We start from the raw sequence: 15,429 nt of genomic DNA, 5'->3' as shown, positions 1-15,429 counted from the left end.
GCTTCCCCACAGTGATCTGTCTGGGTACAGAACAACTCCAGCCTATCTTCTCATCTCTTCAATTCACTGTCCTCTGACAAGTAGCAGGGTTCCTATCCTGGTCAGCTTACCTGCTCTTCCTATCACAACTACAGAAATACCTGGAAGAAACTGTGATATATTTTACACTTTTGTTAAAGGGGTGCTTCATCCCATTCTTTCTCCAAAACCAAAACCCACTTCTTTAAGAACTGGGTTCTCAAAGAACCAGTTCTTCTTTCTCATTCTCAGAAACCAAAACTCTCTAGTTTAAGCATTTGACAATTTTATGTAATTACTAGATTTTAATCATGCAATTTTAGATTCAAAGGAGCTGAGAAAGTTGGCAAGGTGCAATATAGTGTGGGGCATTCTAGGGTCCTGGGGGAGGCAGAAAATCAGTAACAGACTAATAAAATGTTGAGATAAAAACATTCGAGCAATCTAGAAAAATTCAGTGATTCTATCTAGAGCTAGTTCAATGGCAGAGGAACAGGAAAGGTAGATTTGGAGAGATGCCATTGGGTCAGCACTTGGACAGTTGACAAATGAGGACCTGTCTAGCAAGCATTAGCAAGCATGCGTTTTACATTTAATAAAGGAAAGAGGAAAGGCCTTTATGCCAAGTTCACATAATATAAGAACTTAATAATTCACTCATAGTCACTAGTATGAGGCAAGGCAGGTGGTATCCAAATGGGAATATAATGAATAATGTTGAACTGTATCATTCTTCCTCAGGCTGCTTTAATTTTTCTGTGGTGCATTTTCCTCAGTAAATGTGGAAAAGATAGTGAACTTCCTACAGGCTTAGAAAATTTGTTTATGCTACATAAAACTCGATTGATATGATCACTTATTGAGAAATGATTAAAATTAAAATAAGTTTCCAGGCCCAGCACTTTCCTAGGTTTTGGCCCATTTTTATACCATATGTGCGTGAATCTTTGTACTTTTCAGGAAATTTGTACTTTTCTTTTCAGTTAAGTTTCACGTACTAAATATGTTTCTCTTCTTGAGTAAATAATATATAGTTATCTCAGATAGTGGACATTTTTGTTAAAATATATCAAACAAAGCTTCCTAACTAGTGATTTAAAATATGATGTAAATTTGTTGAGTTAAATCCAGGTAGATGCTGACTGGGTGTTGAGGCTCCCCAGACCACTTATAATACAGGACTTTGGGACAACGTTATGCATCCAGTCTAGCATGTTTTCAAGGTTTGGATCTTCAATTAATTTCCAAAATATAAAACTATTACAACTAGGAAGTAGCTTTCAAATCAATTCATTATTTATTGGGACACTATTACCAGCTTTGGCTGATGTCTTGGGTGGACGTATTTTCTGCTTTTGAGGAGCCTGTTTCTTCTTCAGAACAAAGATAAGTACTTAACACAACACAGAGAACAGTTCAGCATGCTACAAAAATAAGTAGTGGATTGTGTTGTTTAAACCAGTGAATTTTAAATCTGACTTTCTATCAGAATCTATCAAGGAGGTTTTAAAAACTACAGCTTCCGGGCCTCCGCCCTCAGAGAATCTAACTAAGTGGGTCTTTCTAAAATGGCCCTACCCTGATGATTGTGATGTAGGCATTTCAGTGAAGGATTCCATGTGCCCAGATAATTCATCAAAGGTAGATGTCTATTTGAATAAGCAATTTAAAGTAGAATAAAGCATTTTATAACTTATTCTCTTTATCGGGTTGAGGCCTTAGTGACCAAAATCATTTAGCAGTTAACAACATTTCTGCAGGTATTTTGTTATATGTATCTAGCCATTGTATTGACTAGTAGATATTTCTAATAATTGTCATAACTTTTCCTGCATTTAATTTAACCAATTTATTTCACTACCTGTGAAATAATTTGAAATTCCATGTTTTATAGACAGGTGTTTCTCCTTTCTTCTTAACACTTTATAACATGAATACAGAGAATCCCTTTTGCAATATAGCTAACATTAGGCATGGTAAACTATCATAATAAGTTAAAAAACAAAGCAAACAACAAAAAAATCCCTTGGTCCTCATCCCCATGTAAGATCTTGTTTCTCACCTTTGCAGCTAACCTTCTAGAAAGAGCAGTCTGCACAGTAGTTGAGTGTAGACTCTGAGGCCAATATCCCTGAGTTCGTCTATAGATACTGCTTAGCACAGTGCCTTGATAGCAGGATGTTCTTGATAGATATCAGCTTTATTAAGATTATTTTGGACTCTCCTTCAACTCTCTTAGCTCTTAAAACTCTTTCTTTTTCTTATTTTGTTAATGGAATGCACTTTTACTCAGTCGTCTTTGCTAGCGCCTCTTCTTCCACCTGTCCCTCAAAGATACATTTGACTCTACATTTTACGTCTTTCTTTTTATTATTTATTTCTTTAGAGATAGAGTCTCACTGTCTTGCTAAGGCTAGAGTGTGATGGTGCAATCCTAGCTCACTGCATCCTCAGACTCCTGGCATCAGGTGATCCTCCCGCCTCAGCCTCCTAAGTTGCTAGGACTTCAGGTGTGCACCACCATGCCCAGCTAATTTTTAATGTTTTTGGTAGAGACAGGGTCCCTCACTGTGTTGCCCAGGCTGGTCTCAAACTCTTAGCCTCAATAATCCTCTTGCCTCAGCCTCCCAAAGTACTGGGATTGCAGACATGAGCTGCTGCTCCCAGCCTCACTTCTTTATACCTTATATTGTCTCTGAGTGACTTGGTCTTCCTTCTGTAACTTCACCACCTCTTGCTTGATAATGATCTCCTAATTGATATGTGGTACACATGTCCCTCCTAGCTCTACTTCAGCACTGTCTAGTAGAAGTATACTGAAACCCATGTGCAATTTTAGGGATTCTAGTAGCCACATTTAAAAAACAGAAAGAAATAATGAAATTAATTTAATAATATATTTTATTAACACAGAATATGTAAAATTTAAACATTTTAACATAGTGTGGTCAATTTAAAACTATTAATGAGATATTTTACATTTTTTGTGCTAAATCTCCAAAATCTGGTACATACTTTACACTTATAACACATCTTAAGAAATATTTAGCCTGTATTAAGAGTTTTTAAAATTGACAATTGAAAAGTAGATCTATATACTCAAGTGTTTCATATCGGCCTAAAGAAATTCCAGTAACTGAGTTGAATATCAAAAGATCATTTTCCTTTAATGTCCACATTGACTTTGACAAAATGTTTTCATTTTTATTAGAAGAGCTGATTTACTGTCAATGCAAAAACATCAGTTTCAAAAGTATATCCACATATTATCCTTGTGTCAGCATGGTATTATTAACATAGAAGTCACAGAAATATTACATAAATTATAAAGCAAGTCTAAAATAATTAACATTAAGAAGACATTCTTCAAATTTTTCTTTTAGGTTTTTGTAGGCAATTTAGAAAATACTGGAAATTACAGTTGAAATCTTCTGGAGACTCGATTTATGTTAAGAAATTCATGTGTAAAACCACTATTAATTTGTATTTTCGAAGTTTCAATTTCAACATAAATGTTCCTACTTTTCCAGCTGGTTTGCAAATAAACCCTTGTTTTCCTTGAAGCTTCAGATTTGGCTTGTTCATATGCGCTGTGGTACTGGTGAGAGAATGTATATCAGTGTGCCAGGTTTTTGTTATTCATTATTGGATAATTGTCAAGTATTCTATTTGTTTCAAAAAAATCTTTAATTAGAGTTAACAATTCAGTGAATCTTTGTGAAACTCTTCTATGATTTAACCAATAAGCATTGGTACAAAATTCAAGATCATTACATTTGTTGTCTTTGTTTTTAGGAGTTCCAGAAACTCCTAAAAAAATGACCAGAAGTCTATAGCCATTTGATTTGCTTAATGTGGCCTAAGTTGTGTTAACTGCATTGTGCTGTTTATTACTGGATTTTGCTTTCATGCCTGATCATTTGTATTTCTTCTTTCCTTTCTTGGTTCAGCTCCAACAGAGGCCACTGTACATCCACATCTAGGTAAGTGTTTAAGGCTCCAATGCCATTCATTTTAGTACTTGATCTACTTTTTTGGCTCTTCTGGCTATATAAGCAGATATGTTAGAGAGGTGAGGAAGCTGTCCTTTCTGGTCGCTGATCATTTACTGAAATTAGAGTTGGGTACAGATTATACCTGACACAGAACCTCCTTGAGGAAACATTCATGCTGCCCAGCTGAGGGCTCGTGCAGGGACTTTCACACCTGTTAGTACCCTCAGCCTAAAGAGATTTTGGAACAATGGATGAGATACTATTGAGTGTAAGCTTTTGCATTCTAATGCTGAATTTTTCCCAGAGTCCCTCATAATACGAGATGCCCATCATAAATATCCATGCATCAAGCTAGTGGGTAAGAAGCCATGAATGTGGAAGAATTGAAGTCATTTAACATTTGAGATTTATGCTTAAATTAGTACTGGATTATTTTTTAAAAAGAAATTATTTTGTCATTTCTTTAAAAATTGAACTGAAACTGGGCATGGTGGCTCATGCCTATAATCCCAACACTTTGGGAAGCTAAGGTGGGAGGATTGCTTGAGGCCAGGTGTTTAAGACCAGTCTGGACAGCAGAGTGAGACCCCAATCTCTACCCAAAAAATGTTAAAATCAGCCACATGTGGTGGCATGCACCTCTAGTCCTAGCGACTTTGGGGGCTGAGATGGAAGGATCATTTAAATCAGGATTTCAAGGCTGCAGAAGCTATAATTGCGACACTGTACTCCAGCCTGGATAGCAGAATGAGATTCTATTTCTTTTTAAAAAAATTGAAATGAGACTGTTTAAATAACTACCTGCTTCTTAAAATGGCACCATGAATTCTTCATAGTGTCATGTTTTTAGCGGCTCACGGCTCTTGAGGCAGGGTGTGTAGTGGTTAGGATCACAGATTGTGGAGCCATATTACCTGGGTTTATCTCACTTTTACCACTTGCTAGCCACACAACATTGAGCAAGTTTCTTAACTGTTCTGTGCCTCAGTTTCTTCATCTGTAAAGTAGAATTATAATAGTACCTACCTCACAGGGTTGATATGAGGATTAAATGATTTTTGTATTCATAAAGTATATGATAAATAATATAGTAGTGTTTGGAAGTAAATACATACACAGACAAGTATCCAGTGAGACTTACCCATTGCCTTTGTAAATAACAAAGTCTCTAGAAAACAAGTGATCTTTAAGCTTTAATTTTCTCATTTGTGTCAGTGAAAACTTATTTTAAAAGCAATTTCCTACGCTATAGTATTTAATAAGAATGAAAAGAAATTGTCCTAGCTGATTCCAGCCTTTTCAAATGTCTCTCACTGTGGGACTTTCCAGATAGGTCAGTTATTTGTCTCTTGGGCTTTTCCTTTCAACCTATAAGCCCAATTAATTTATTTTTCCTCTTTGGAAAATCTGCCTTGAGAAGCTCTGCTTTTATGTAATGCTACAGCTTGAGGCTCCTCTTATTTGGCAGACAAAGGTAAGCCCTTAGAAGCATGCCTTCTGGCAGCCAAGACAGGCTGGTGACCCGCAGTGGCCCAGCCGAATCTTGGCCAGATTGGGTATCTGAGAGAGCTGTACCCTGTAGGCATTTCACGTACTGCATCTCATTGCTCAGAGGAATCATTAAATCACTTCCATGCACAGAATACATCACAGCATTCTCTCCAGTGTATATCCATATTCTCCCTGTTCTCACGCCTAAGGCTTCAAGTCTGAGCATCCAGTCCTCTCAGTACATGCTGATTCACTGGTTTCCATGACTTCATTATGTGCTTGCCTGCTGGCATACCTGGAATAAAGGAGGCAAGGACTGCCATGGGTGGGGATGTCACCAAAGAGAATGTAAAAGGATGCTTCCTGGAGTTGGGAAGTGATTTTAATTACCCAATGAGTTCAGAGAATTATATTTGAGTGAGCCTAAAAAACATAAAATATCACTTTTAAAAGAAAAAGGCATGAGAAGTTTTTTTTTTGTTGTTAATCAGATAGTATTATTTTAATTGTTTCAAAAGGCAGTCTACTAGCTAGTTTAAAAAAAAATTGTCAAGACCCAAATAATTTACAGTAGCTGAAACAAACTTCCTAAGCAAACCATGAATCAGATGAGAGCATTGTTAAAGTACAAATTAATTTTTACAACATAAGTAGAAATAATTATCATTTCTCACACAACCTTTAAAATTAGCATACCTACATTGTAGCTGGCCGTGAAAGTGATTTTACTTATTCATCATCTCTTCAGTGGAAATATGAACTCTACCGTTCATGAAAATATTGCACTTAACACGCCCAAAGTTCTTCCAGAACTTAAAAATAGGTATTCGGTATATCTCAAATGTAGTGATAATATGTCTAAAACCATATATGGCTCCCTGGCATTCCTCCTGACTTCTAAACTGATTTTATTTGGGAATTTTACTTATTCATATAGATGATTTATGTAGTTCTGAAAGAGGAAAAAAAGTTAACAAATTGACACACTTTCAATAACAAAATGAGTGAATATAGAGGAGAGAAAGCAAGCCAGGGCAAGAAACATAGTATGAAAGAAAAGATAAAATGGATCAGTAGTTTGCAGCAACTTTAGCTGACAATAAATTGCCAGAATGTTCTATCCAATTCCATGCTTTAAAGTGAGTCTTGGAAGCCACAGGCAACATCTTGGAAGCCATGGATCAGTATATGTGGAAATATGGGTGTATTAGTCCATTCTCACGCTACTAATAAAGACATACCCAAGACTGGGTAATTTATAAAGGAAAGAGGTTTAATTGACTCACAGCTCAGCATGGCTGAGAAGGCCTTAGGAAACTTATAATCATGGCAGAAGGGGAAGCAAACACATCCTTCTTCACATGGTGTCAGCAAGAAGTGCCAATCAAAAGGGAGAAATGCCCCTTATAAAACCTTCAGATCTCGGCCAGGTGGCTCATGCCTGTTATCCCAGCCCTTTGGGAGGCCGAGGCAGGTGGATCACTTGAGGTCAGGAGTTCAACCTGACCCATCTCTACTAAACGCCATCTCTACTAAAAATACAAAAATTAGCCAGGCATGGTGGTGGGCACCTGTAATCCCAGCTACTCGGGAGGCTGAGATAGGAGAATCACTTGAACCCAGGAGTCAAAGATTGCAGTGAGCCAAGATCATGCCACTGCACTCCAGCCTGGGCAACAGAGCAAGACTCTGTGTGAAAAAAAAAAAAGCCATCAACTCTCATAAGAACTCACTCACTATCACAAGAAGAGCATGAGAGTAACTGCCCCCATGATTCAGTTACCTCCTACCGGGTCACTCCCATGATATGTGGAGATTATGGGAATTACAGTTCAAGATGAAATTTGAGTAGGGACACAGCCAAGCCATATCAATGGGAGACAAGTCTTGTATCCCTTTTCTTGTAGGTCGGTACTGACTTGGACCTTCCTGCCTCCTCTGCCTGGCAGGTTTCTTTTTGGGGTTTTTTGGTTTTCCCAGCTTCTAGATGTCTAAACAGTGAGCCTTTTACCCTTGTCCCTTAGTAGTTTGAGGGACAAAGCAAATATAATCAACTGCTCATTTAAAATTTAGTTTTGCAATACATTATTCTTCACAAATACAATGCATTGACACTTGAGTGTAGTTAAATATGCTGTCGTAGTGTATTTCTTTCATCAACACTTCCTTTTTCTTTTAGCTGAAATACATAGTGACAGCGTTATCCTACGAGATGACTTCGACTCCTACCACCAACTGCAATTAAATCCAAATATATGGTAAGTTACAGGAACATACCTCACTTTGGTTTGCTTAATGCAACAAATGATGCTGACTGCTCCCTTAAGGAGCAGTTACTTAAAATTAAATTGATCTTTAGTGCTAAGGTATCAGTGAGACTTGTTAAACTATGGAAATGGGCTTAATGTAGACTGCATATAATGCCTATTACTGGACTTCTTTAAGAACTGAATCCAGGTGCTCCTCAAAGCCATGGGTGTGGTTAGATTTTTTTCAGTTTTACAGTATCTTTATATGCTATAATATGTCTAAGAATTTCATTTATTCGAAGTGAAAGAAGGAAAATGGTTTATCTGAAATGACAAATGATTTGACTCATACTTCCAAATAATTTCTAAATTATTGGTTCAACTCATTATGTATACTCCAGTCTCTCCTTCAAAAGCTGTTTAACTGTGAGACTTTTGAGGACAAATAAAAAATGAAACAAAACTCACTCATTAAAAACTTGTCTAATACATAAATGGATGAATGAATTTGTTGGCAATTTGTCACATTTTTGCTCACTTTGAAAAATGGATCTATTGACCCAGAGTTACAATAAAACCCATTCTACATAATTTGGAACAATATCTGAATTTGGATTTTCTGTTATACTGAATGTATACATTTGTTTGGACAGAAGAGTTCAAGATAAATTGAAGCTCTAATGTAAACGAAGTTCAGTCAATACAACACTCAAGACTAAAAAGAAAATAATCATTCAGCATATGATACTTACTTCTGTTTTATTTTCACTTTTTAGCAAATATCGAACAATAATCATTTTATTTTTATAGTAAATTAAAAAGAGGTATGATTCTCTCAAGTGACAAATGGTTTAGTAGAGAAGACACCAAAACCACATTTTTAAAAGCTTGTAATGCAGGATAGCAATCCTTAAATGTGACAAAGGGGAACAGATAACATACTAGAGGGGTTTCAAAGAAAGGAGAGATGACTCTGGTGGGAGTTTCTTGGAGAAAGTTGACCTGAGAGTTGAAGATGACATGTAAGTAGAGTGTTGAGCCTTCAATATTACATAAGAAATTTTTATTTCTTTTCTAGAAAGAAATATAAATCTGTATAGTATAAATATAGAAAAAATATTATCAGGCTAGCCAGAAAGTCTAGTCGTAAAGTCTTATAATTTATATGCCATTTAAAGAAACAGTTTATCCATTGAACTCTGCTTCCTTAAATAATTTTTCTTAAAATAAATTGAAAATCTTTATTAATAAGAGGCCGATAAAAACCTTTCTAAGTACCACTTTTACCCAGGAAGAGTTTTTTACTTCTCCTGATATTTTGCCTTTTTATATTCCATTAATATAGATGTTATCAAATGATTTATTTCTTTCAGGGAAGATTCATTTCTGTTAAGCTGATTCATTTTCTTCAGTGAGTTTTCTTGACAAATACAAAATGTGACTGTTATGTGGTGTAAATTCTGTTGTTTTTTAAATCAATAAAATGTGATTGATTTTTCTTCACCCATTTTCATGACTGATCTGATAGATGCTTTCTTGACCAAAGTTATGGATTTTATGTCTCTTTTACTTAAGCTATGGGTTTTCCTACCTTTAAAAAAAAATAAGTTTTTTCCTACTTCAAAAAAAATCCTTTTATCTTTAAAAGCCAAGTCCTTCTGTCTTTTATCAAATATGCTTTGGATTGGAGTCATTTTTTCTTATCCATTATTGCTCACAGTCTCCTTCATTAGCCTCTTTAAGATTAAAAAAAAAAAAAAAAAAAGGTGGGAGTAGGAAACTGTGAAACTCCCATCATTTAAGAGATGACTGTTGTGTTAAACAAAAGGTGGCAGGAGCCCTGATATCAGACTAATCTCTTTTGACTCTTGACCAAGCCACTTGCCAGCTGGATACCTTGAGAAAAGCAAAAAGCTGCTTTACTTTTCTGAGCTCTAGTTCTGTGCAGTAAAAGTAGGCAAATATTTCCTGCAGCGTTGTTTCAAAGTTTCAGTATGAAGAGGTCTGGTGTATTGGAGGTGCTCAATACATAATCAGTTCCCTCTCTCCCTTCCTTTCGCTTTCCCTCCCTCCCTGTCTTTTTCCTTCCCTTTCTTCTCCCTTTCCCTCTCCTCTCTCTTCTCTTTTTCCATCCCACTTTTACACCTCCTCACCCACCCTTTCTCTCCCATCCTCCTTTTCTTTCTTTTGTGATGTATTTGTATGTTGGACTGTTTGTCTTCTTCTAAGCCCAGACATGATCAAAACATTATTATTTAACTAATCTTAAGCTAAGTCCTCAAGTCTTCATTTATTGAATTTTCATAAAAAACAAGTGCCAAATTAAATGTATTTATATTATAAGATATATGGAATATATATTGATGAAAATAGCATTACAGCATTCCCTCCTTCATAAAGGAGAGAAAAAGAAGATGTTAGATTTCTTGATCCCCTTAGAAGTCAATGTAAACTTCCAAAAGTCAGAAACAAGCATCTAGCAAAATCAGATATCCTCATGAAATATTTCCAATAGAGTAAAAAAGCCCCACTTTGTTTTGGAACCTGATAAGGCAGTTTAACTCTCCTAAAGCTTCTGTTTTCTTGCTACATGTTTTGTCACATGAGTTTTGTCCCTTATAATAATGCCTTTGATTCTCTTTACCCCAGAGAAGAATCAGAAACCCAGTGCAGCTTTGTGGCAATGTGGAGGAGAGAATCCTGTGACTAACACGATCCTTATGTCATTGCCACACATCACCAGATAGAAGCAAAGTGCCTGGGTATGCTGTGTTTAGCCGAATTCTCATAACTCAATATACCACCAAATAATTTGTCTCAGAAGAAAAAATGTGCTACTTATATGAGCATATTTCTCCCCTGGGATTCTAAAAGCTTTGTATGAATTATTTACTCTATACTACTTATAGCTAAGCAAAAGGGAAATTGAGAAACTAGTTACATCTGAACAATATTGGAGAGGTAGGTCAGTTTAAAACTTAAAACACTCACAATGTATATTCCATTAAGTTCACCTAATGAAGTCAACTTTTCATTCCATTTCACAGCATTCTTTAGTATCCAAGTTTATCTCATGTACCAATGACTGTACCTAAAAAGGAACATAAAATAATATGATTATGAATGAAGGTAACATGAGCTAAGTCACTCTTCGAAGGTTTTGATGGCAGTTGGAATAGACATAAGAAAATTTTTAATGTACACAATATACTTTGTGTTAAGTTTATTTGAAATGATTTTAAAATTTAAAATTTTACGTGGTAAAAAGTTCAAATAATCCAAAAATATAAGTAGTAAAACATAAGCCTACTTCCCACACTAGACCTATATTCTTTCTCCAGAGTCAACAGCTTGGGTAATAGTTTCTGTGAGTCCTTCTGGAGATCATTTATGCTTACACAAGTGTAGCAGTTAGGAATTCTGTCCACAAACTTGAATATCAGAGAAATAAAACTTTCTTTATTCTTCCATAACCAAACCTAATTTCTTTATATTGTCCTCCTCCTACTCTGTTAGTGGAAACTTAATTTCAGTCAACTGTAGCTTGTCCTGTTCTATTTTTTCTTGATTTTGACCTTAGTTTCAGATGTCTTATTGGCATGAAGGCAGAAGGTAGCATGAGGATGCACCTCTGGTCCCCAGTCTCTCCGGTGTGATGATCATGTTGTGTATTTTGAGGAGTGTGGGTTACATAGATTTGTGTATCCCACTGTGTGTAAATTTTCCTCAGTAAAAATTTCAATAAGAATAAAAAAGGCAATGAAAAAAATAAGACATAGGAGATATTTCTGATTCATAACTTGACACAGAGGAAGAGAGACTGCAAAGGAACTGAAACATGAATGGATTCTAGTTTTCTTGAGAAGTGTCTTTACCCTCCAAGCAATTACAAAGTTAGAGAGGATCTTTGTTTTACTTAAGTTATCCCTTTCATGCTTGTTTTCTGAAGATCACAGAAGGCATCCAGAGCTCTAATATCACCAGGCTCTGATGTTCTAGTGGGAAATGTGGAACTATTAAAAAACACAATGATAAATGGCAACTAGATGACAACAGATGATTCCCCTCCAGCACAATGATAGAACAGTAGTAATAGCAAAGATGCCCTACTCAGCAGAGATCAGGGAAGAACAAGAGTTACTCCACAGAAAGAGCATCTTAGATGACTGGGTTGTGATGCCAAAACCATCAAGAAAGCCACATATAAAGTTGTTTGAGATCCTGTGGTACGAGAAGACCTCCATCAGTTGGGTAATGATACTGAAAGGCCCATAATTTACAGAAAAGGAAGCTAAAGCCATGGTTGGCATTGCATTGGATTGCTAGAATCAAGAAAAGACTAGAACATTTCCCTTTTCATATGTAAATGACAGTATTACAGGATGGGGGAAATAGAGATCACAGACTCTAATGCATCTGGTATCTTCTTGAAAATACTAATTAGTTGGAGCAATTAGTATGAAATAAGGAAAGAGATTGGTGATTTGGCTTACTAACATTCCTTTAAGAAAAATAATTGTCTGAACAAAGAATATAAAAATACTGAGATTTTAAATGAGGGATGAATTATACTAGCTGGAGCTTTATTTAATAATAGCTTAACCCATAAATGAAAAGAAGTCAAGCAAGCAGTAAAACCACTTTATAGTTCATTAGTATCTCGGACAACCCCCATGCCATAAATCATAAAAAAACAAAGAGGACTCCTCCATTTAGTAGCCAAGGGTGACAACCACAATGTAAGTGGAGTTTCTAGGTAATCAGAAAGAAGTAAGACTGATGAACAAACAACTGAGAAATAAATTGGATAACAGTATCTCCACTTTGCTCAGTGTCCAACATGCCCTTGGGCAGTAAGCCGGAAAGACGGTGCTGGTGAAAGGGAGCATAAACCTTTCATTTTCTCAAGATCAAGTGGCTACAGAAGATAGTGAATAGATGGAAAAAAATCAGACACAATAAATATTTTCTCTGATGACATACCCTTGCCAGAACCTCTAGTATATCTGTGCATTTTCTGGATGTGGAATTATAATTTAATATTTAGAGTTTAATGGTTCACTATTCTGATCATATGTGAATCTTTCTCTACTTTTTCTCTGACCTCCTCCCTCTTGATTCTTTACTGCTTTCTACTATTTTACTTTTCTTCTCTTTTGTTAATGACTTTTTTCTCTTACTACAAAACTCTCCTCTAACTTTCCTCTCTAACTTCCTCCCCCTCCTTCCCTCTTTTCCTATCATGATGTAATTGCTCCAGCAGAAAGCTTCATCAGCAACAGAAAGTTAACCAGGGGGTGTCCAACTAATACAATAAGGTGTGAATCTAGAGGTTTATTACTTCCTTTTTAAATTCTGGTTTAGGTGACAAAAACAAGAGATCGCTCAAAGGAATGAAATGTCAAGTACATTTGAAACAAGTAAGAAAATATTTCTTCAAGCAGCACGTTGTGGAATTTACCATAGTAGGAGGTCAGAATATTGTGTGCAGTAGTAAGATTTTAGAGGTGTTATTTTTAACCCAAATAACGTTTGTCATTCGTACCTGTTAATGATCAAATTTTTTTAACTCCCTAGTGAAATAAGACGAGTTATCTTACCTTCCTCAGTGAAAAGTAATGAGAAAGAATGAGCTATAAATGGAGTTTGTCATTTTCACATTTACAGTATGTGTTAGCTCCTTAGAAAAAAGACATGACATAGTTGAAGGCAGTATTATTCTCAGTCTTATACAATGAACTTTCCTTGCTGTTTCTCTAAAAAGATTCCATATTTACAAAGAGATTAGGATTTTTAAAACTGAGCTTGATCTTTGATTTCTTGAAAAGGATCATGTAAATTGCTTACAAGTATAATGGTCATGCCTTCCTCATTATAAAACATTATCTCTGTAGTAAAATATGGTCAGAAGTTGAGTATCTGGTTGTGGATGTTTGAATGAAAGGTACAAAGAGTTCTAATGTCTCAGAATAAGTCAGCTCACAGCCCAGATGCCAAATGGTCAGCAAGGTCTCATTTACTTTGGTGAATTCACCAGTCTTTGTTCTGGCCTGGCTTTGCAAGCTCACACCTCATATTCTTGTTAGCACAGGCAATGTGATCTGTACCTGGGGGTTTAGACACATTATCTTTGGGTCAGGAAATTACAAGGAACTTTCCTTTTCTTTTTTCAGTTTTAAGGAACCTTTAAATAATGAGAACAAAAGTTAAAATTATCTTAATATCTCCATTCAGAAGTGCTGGTGAATGCAGCTCAGAAATGCAAGCATTTATAGAATGCCACATTGCTTCTGGTGGAGCTGATCTTCAGACACTGACCCCTTCAGAGGCAATCCATTATGGAGAGATAATATGATGTACTCGGTCTTGGGGACAAATGACATGTATCTCAAATGAGAATTTGATGATAACTGATTGTCAGTGAGTCTCCAGGTGATTAACTTGCTTCAGCAGAGTGCCTGACTAAAGACTGAGTGATTTCATTGTGATCTAAAAAGAATGAGTCATGCCATTAGACTGCTCTTGAGAAAATAGTATTTCAGTTATTTATTTATTGTTATCAGAATGATGTCACCAACAACGATTCATAAATCTCTGGTTGTGCAAAGTAGCTCAATTTTCTCATTCATCCTCCTCCTCTTTCCTGCCTCCTGAGAGTCCTTCCAAGTCACTGCTATGTGCAGACCCCAGACTACAAGGACCTTTTACTTTATCCTCCTCTGTGCCCGACGAATTAGTGGTTGAGCATATCTTCATGCCTAATAATTTAAAAATCAGGATTTAAAAGCCCAATTATATCTTCAGAACTATACTCTGTACTGCTCAAAACTACCATCACATGTAATTCTTTGTCCAATGACAAAAACAGCCACCCAAATAATAAATAACAAAAAATAGAGAACTGATACCAAAATAACAATCTTGCAGTCTGCCCAAGGAGCTTGTTACAGTGGAAGACAAAACCCTGGTTCAAAGCATTTCTTTTTCTTTTATGTTTGTGGTTTGATCCTAGTTTTTTTGGTCAGCAAGTAACAGTGTTTATATTTACTGATTCTCTTATGTTTTTGTTACTAAAAAAAAAAAAAGAGAGAGAGAGTATGCATATAAAATGATCGTGATGAATTATCTAAGGATATATGTAGCCAAAGGGGTACTGAATTTGATTGTCATGTACTTCAGTCAATTCACTCTTAATGTTTTTTGATGAATTCCATTCATCTCTCTAGTTTTTGTACATTTTTATCAGCAAAACAAAAAAAATGTTTATCCTAGAAATGAAAAAACAATTTTTAAGAAAAGTTATTGTAAATTTTCAAAATAAATTTTCACAATAAAAATGACAAACATTCCTTGAAATACACAATTTTTTATAGAATTGGACTTTTTTCCCTCACTGGCTGCATTAAGCAGAGTGGGAACAATACTGGACAAGAAATCAGGCAACCTGAATTCTAGTTCTGCTTCATCATCATGAGAGAGTGATGAGATGCAGTGATATTTCAAGTCCCCTCTAACTTGATGATCTGTAAACTCCGGTAATAGATAAGCTTCATGCGGAAACTAAGCATGTGATAAATTGGTTCAGAAAAGGTTTAATAAGTTCAAGCTTTTAATGGCTTTTAAGGATTGCTGGTATTTTCCTTAAAATATCTTTTAATAATATTGTTCATGTCAAA

At 35.7% G+C, this 15,429-nt stretch overlaps 1 protein-coding gene across 7 annotated transcripts in view; it reads left to right on the top strand.

Moving 5' to 3' along the window:
* The window catches only part of RELN (reelin), a 559,409-nt gene that overhangs the window by 271,088 nt on the left and 272,892 nt on the right, over positions 1–15,429 (top strand). For all 7 annotated transcript variants that reach the window (XM_002751683.6, XM_002751684.6, XM_078343077.1 and 4 more), the window contains 2 exons: positions 3,969–4,001; positions 7,684–7,762. In XM_002751683.6, coding sequence (XP_002751729.4) covers positions 3,969–4,001; positions 7,684–7,762 — 112 coding nt within the window. The remainder of the gene's footprint in view (positions 1–3,968; positions 4,002–7,683; positions 7,763–15,429) is intronic.

This window comes from Callithrix jacchus, chromosome 11 (assembly GCF_049354715.1).
Source record: "Callithrix jacchus isolate 240 chromosome 11, calJac240_pri, whole genome shotgun sequence".
In the NCBI taxonomy this organism is placed as follows: Eukaryota; Metazoa; Chordata; class Mammalia; order Primates; family Cebidae; genus Callithrix; species Callithrix jacchus.
The sequence above is the reverse complement of the archived record's forward strand: the minus strand, read 5'-3'. Positions and strand labels throughout refer to the sequence as shown.